The sequence below is a fragment of the Nothobranchius furzeri genome, chromosome 8 (genome assembly GCF_043380555.1).
Source record: "Nothobranchius furzeri strain GRZ-AD chromosome 8, NfurGRZ-RIMD1, whole genome shotgun sequence".
Lineage (NCBI taxonomy): Eukaryota > Metazoa > Chordata > Actinopteri > Cyprinodontiformes > Nothobranchiidae > Nothobranchius > Nothobranchius furzeri.
Window position 1 is genome coordinate 40,025,707 of NC_091748.1, and position 6,000 is coordinate 40,031,706.

The 6,000-nt window shown below is 42.9% G+C and overlaps 1 protein-coding gene across 1 annotated transcript in view; it reads right to left on the minus strand.

The window, feature by feature from the left end:
- Nucleotides 1–6,000, minus strand: part of lnx1 (ligand of numb-protein X 1) — a 76,833-nt gene that overhangs the window by 65,687 nt on the left and 5,146 nt on the right. The window contains exon 2 of the mRNA XM_015971684.3: nucleotides 2,050–2,567. Within this exon, the coding sequence (XP_015827170.3) occupies nucleotides 2,050–2,459 (410 nt within the window). The 5' untranslated portion in view covers nucleotides 2,460–2,567. The remainder of the gene's footprint in view (nucleotides 1–2,049; nucleotides 2,568–6,000) is intronic.

Consider the following 6,000-nt stretch of genomic DNA (forward strand, 5'->3'; position numbering starts at 1 on the left):
CACCTTCACTCCCATCAGAACTAACCGTTTCTCCGGATCTGCTGGTTCTGAGCAACATTCCACACTACACCGTTCTCCGTCTCAATTCACCTTAGTTACACCATACATTTAGTGTTAAAGTTAGTCTAGTTTTCATTTGTTTAGTAATAAATCTTTAAACTTTTAAAACTTGACTCTCTTTCTTTTGTCTCTGAGTGAATACAAGTGTTACATAATCCCTGCAATAAAAAGTTCCAATCTTCTGGTTAAAAGCACCCACAGAAGATTGATTTCATATTTACTATAGAATCTCATGTCTTATGGTTCATTGAATATGTAAATTAAACTCTTTACAGTGCTAAAGTACAGTGGGCTTGTGAGAACAGAAGCCAGCACGACATGAATCGTTTCATACAGTCAAACAAATAAAAACCCTAACCCACACACAAACACAATCCCTCCTCTTGACTTTGCTTTCCATTTCTGCTTTATCTATCAACTCTGACATAATGTCAAAATGTTCATTTATTTGGTAACACTTTACAATAAGGGCCCCTTTAGGAACACTACTTATTGCACGATTAGGCATTAATAAACTAATAAATAAAATATTAACAACTGCTTACCCATATTATGTTATGTAATACCAACTTTGCAGTTTCTTACCGGCTCATAGTGGTATAGGGGGAGTCTGTGTCGCTCGACCAGGTGAATGGTACATCACTGCTGTGGCTGTGAGCAGCCGGCCAACGCTGCTGTGCTTCATTCAATCACATAACAGCCACGCGCCACTGAAGCTAACCGGTAACGGCGTTGCAACAGTGAGAAAGGTGATTCATTAGATTGCTCCGGTACCTATAAAAGCAAGCCCTTAGGAACGCCGTTACTCCCAACACCGGTAAACAGTTACGGTAACGCTAAAGAAAGGAACCTTAAATGTTACCATTTATTTATTTAGTGCATTTTTCATTGAAGTTATAATTGAAGTCATAGGAATTGAATAAATGAATGTTGCCTGTTCTAAACTGAGGTCAGCTTGTGTTGGGAAACCTAACACATTCATAGTCATGCCAAGTCTGTCAGATGGCAGCAGCTCTTCAGCGTCTTTGTTGAAAAATGTTCTTTGGATGTGGAATTACTAAATGGTGGCAAGAACCATCTTCAGCGTCTTTCTTCACCTGTGCTCTTTTACATGTAAGCAAGTCTGTAAAAACAAGCTAGCGTAAACACAGGTTGCACGTGTGATGTCACAGCGCTTTTGTCATGTGTGGCAACGTTGCAAACCTCAAACTCCACAAATCCACAAGCAAATGCTTACCTGACAACGGAGAATTCACAAATCTCCACCTGGTCTGAGTTTCTGAAAGAGTTTGGTGCTGTATAGCTTCACTTTTGTGTGAACGGGCGACCTGGCTTTGTTTGTGCAGGGTCTCAGAGGATGGGTTGTAAACCACTCTCAGTTGCCCCTGCACCATGTTTTAGCTGAATGTAAAACTGACAACAGTTCGGCGTTTGGCAATCGGCTACAGCAGCCATTTCCTGCCACTTTGTCACCTCATTAGACCAAGATTGACTAAAAGCAGAAGGTAATGGGTGTCCAGTGTTCTGTGAGGAGAAAACTCACAGCTAGTAGGAAAAATGATGAAAGATAGGCAACGGTGGCACAGGAGTTAAGCGCTCGCCCCGTAATCGGAAGGTTGCAGGTTCCAGCCCCTCTCAGTCTGTCTGTCGTTGTGTCCTTGGGCAAGACACTTAACCCACCTTGCCTGCTGGTGGTGGTCGAATGGACCGGTGGAGCCTGTGTACGGCAGACTCGCCTCTGTCAGTGTGCCCCAGGGCAGCTGTGGCTACATTGTAGCTGATCACCACCAGTGTGTGAATGTGTGTGTGAATGGGTGAATGACTGATTGTGTTGTAAAGCGCCTTGGGGGGTTCCAGGACTCCAGAAGGTGCTATATCGAACACAGGCCGTTTACCGAAGCGAACATTTAGGACATGTAGTGGTCACAGAGAACCAACAAGAGAAGCTCTAATCTGTTGATATGAATGGGACAGCTTCTGCCAACCTACCTGTTTTTGATGTGGTTTTCCAGATCACCACGAGGCAGTGTCTCAGTGCAATAGTCAGTGAAGGGACAGGCTACAGTCAGCTTGTCCAGCAGCTTGTGTACCAGCAGGCTAGGCCTCCTGCAGCTCTGCAGCATGAGGGGAGTCCGGCACACGGGGCAAAAATCGCTCTCCAGCAGGAAACTGGTGAGGCACTCCTGGCAGTAGGTGTGCCCGCAAGGCGTGTCCAGAGGCCTGATGAGCGGCTGCAGACAGATGTGACACACAAGGTCATCGTCCACCTCTTCCTGATACACAAACTCATGATTCTCCTCCAACTTGTGACTGAGGCCACATGATGCACACAGGTCAGGAGGCGGGGAATAGACCGCATGGTCAAATGGGGAGAGAGGTAAAGGAGCTGCTTCAGCCATTGCCTTGGCAACTTCAGGACTCTACGTTCTCCTCCTTGATGCTCATCTGAAGGGCAGGACTTAAGATGTCATGCTGAATCTGGTTTGGAGGTCATTAGCAGATGAGATCTGGGAGGAACAGACACAAATAAATACAGATACATAATATAACAAATGCTTAGTTTAGTTAAAATATTAAGTAAAGCTAGTTAGCTCCCAGGCTAGTTTGAGAGAACATTTCCATAAACCATTTTCAAGAGCCGTAGTTGTGTTTAAATTCAGTGTTATTTGGCGATGCAAATAATAATAATAATAATAATAATAATAATAATAATAATAATAATAATAATAATAATAATAAATTAACAACAATAATAATAAATAATAATAATAATAATAACAATTAAATAATAAACAAACAAATAAATAAATAATAATAATAATTTTACATTCAACAGACTTTCTGGTAAATACCAGTCTTTTATATTTCAACTATTTTTCTCAGCCAGGCAATTAGCACATTTACATCACTGAGGAGTTTGAATTAGTGACTTGTTATGAAAGGGTCATGACTCAACAAGAGCTCTGCTGAACAAAACTAGCACAAGGCACTGGCTCACATTTGTCTAAAGTGCTAAAGCATCTAAAAAGTCCCCAAGGTCTGGGGGAAATATCTGGTGTGTCCTGTTACATCAAGGGCTGTTTTGCTGTTTCAGGACCTGGACCACTTGTTGTAATTCATAGAAACCATGAAAGATGCCAAACAATCCTTAAGTAAATGTCTGACTGCTGACCTTAAACAGGCCAATCATGTCTGAAAAACCACCAAAGTGACTGAATTAAAACAGCTGTCAGAGAAAGAGTCATCACAAATGCTTGGCTGCAGCTTTTGCTGCCAAGGGTGTTAAAACCACTTCTGAAATTAAGAGGTCAACTGGTTTTCACACAGGGCCAGACTGGGTTGGAAAGCTTTTTCCTCTAATAAATGAAATGATCATTGGAAAACTTAATTTTGAGATCAGTTAATGACTTTTTTCCTGACAATAAATGTGTTTTCTGCTTTGAAACATTTCAGTGTGACAAGGCAAAAACAGAAGACAACCGTATTATCCAGCTCTGTGTGGCTGCAGCTGCATTGGTTGCCAACAGCCTACATTGCCAAGCGATGAGTGGAACTAGATAGTTGGTTGAAAGTGTTGTGGGACTCTTGCCCGGTCGATGCAAGCCTGAGTGTTCTGCTGATTAGGAAACACAGCTGGGTTGGTTATTTGTATGAAAAACCTTGTTAAGGTGAGCAAAGATGCTTTGGTGTCTCTCCGCAGGTTTCTGCTCGGCAACATCCGATTATATTTTGTTAGTAAACTCGTGAGATGTTAGTGGAGGAAATGTGTTTGTGCTATCTGAAACACGAGTTCGTAAACGTGAGGAAGTATTTTAATGTTATTAGCAGAGGAATATAAAAGCTGTTAACAAACCCACCGAACTGATAACGTCAAAAAGGAAACAGCCACGTTAAGTGACCGGGCTGATGAACTGTGACTTGGATGCTGTGGTGAGAATCTGGATCTGGAACACTGCAATAGAATGGTGGAAAGATGCAAACAGAAACAAAGGAAAGGGCTCAAAACTGAAGCATGTGCTCAAAAAGACAAGAAAATTCGTAGAAACCCTGGTTTGTTTGAATATTGTTGTGTTTTTGTGAGAGGGACTGAAGGAAGCCGATGTGGGGGAGCAGAAAAGCCGGGCTTATCCAAACAATTACAGCAGCCTCCAAACTTTCCTTTTTCCTTTCTCCAATTAGAACAGATAAAAGATGCCGAGGTTCCTCCTCCGGAGGCAGGAGCAGCAATAGCTCTCGTCTCAGCAGCAGCTACAGACACAGATGGACACAGAGAAGTCTGCGTCTGAGCTCGGTGGACTGCATGACAATCACTCATCTCTGTTAATCCATGGAGGGAAACAACATGATTTCAGTCAGGCCAGGTTATTATTTATTGCTACGCAGGTTTACATCATGGTCGATATTGCTAGCATGCCAGTGTGCACGTCATCTCGAGCAGGGACACAAACAGATGGGCTTAGTCAGGCACCCGTCTCCTTGGCAACAGAAATTTTGTTGGCGCTCATTGTTGCCATGCTTTTGGACCCACTAGTTCCTGGCTGAGTAATAACACTAAAGTTATTGTTACAAACAACAAAAACAAAACACATGACGTTAGAATACAAAGAGAGCCAGTTTTCATTTTCTGTGCTTCACGGTCCTCCCACGCTCCGCAGTTTTAATGCACGATCCAATATGACACGTAAATGTTGCCATACATCAAAGCACGCACCGGTTCAGATCTGACCAATCACTCATGAGCTCATCTCTTCTATTCTTAAAATGATCATTCTGAAGCCAGCACACCCTCAGACGAAGCTCGGTGTCTTCTGTGTGCCGGGGTTGATGAGAAAAGGCCTGGCGGTCTTCACAAAGTAGAACTTCCCCTCTGAGAACTGTGACAGCTGATTCATCACACACTGTGGCACCTGCTGTGTATGGCCTGGTCTACCCTCATCCCGGGAACAGCTCGAGTGAGTCAAGCACAGAGAGACAAACACCAGTAAAAGCTAAACATGTGAAGAAAAAGGCAGGGTCAATGAACGTGGCTCGATTCAGTTTTTAAATATCGTAGAGGAAATATTCCCGAGAACATCCCCAGTTTAACTTTTCATGCAGCTGCTGATCACACGAGCACGTCACAGCAGGATGTGTCCTGATGCAGAGGCTCTCTCACAGCAGCACATTTAAATGGGGATTAATGCAGGGCACAATCAAACGTCTTATCCAGCTTCTGAACCGCTTCAGCCTCAACAGTATGGTGGGAGCTGGTTCCAACGTCCATGAGGCGGGGACACCCTGATCACGTCACTCTTCTCCAGTCCATCACAGGGACACGCAAAGACAACCAGGGACATTAAGTCTCCAGTCATGGTTTTTGATGTTAGCGGTGCCACCATGCAGCCACGGTTAAAGTTTAAAGAAGAATGTCATCATTTATGTTTTGGAATCCCATCACTTGTTAAAATATTTCCATTTCTAAACGGATTTCTACCACGGATGTTTTAAACAGCTGCAGCTGTCCTTTCAGCCCCGCAGAACACCTTGAGCAAGACTGCAGTGCGTGAGATGAAAGGACCTGAAGGGTTCTTTCGGCTAATGTGACGTTTGCATCTGTGTAAAGATCAGAGAGAATCATCGTGTTTTTGAATGTTCAGGATTAAGGAAATCTGAGTTTAGGGACTAAAAGCGTCAACATTACATTTGATCAAACCATTTTGTATTTGAATGATTGTAGTCATTTTTAGATGGTAGTTATAAACTCTGGAGTTGGGTCCATGAAAGCCAAACCGACTTGCTAGAAATTCTTTGTCCAGATTTCGAGAATGAAGGCGAACCGTTTCAAGATTATCTCAGAAATACTGAAACACGTCATCCCTGAAGTGCTGTTGTGCTTTTTTAAACTCTTTAAACCACTCTTTGTTTTCTTTCTCTTTGGAACTGTTGTTGTTATTTCTTCAT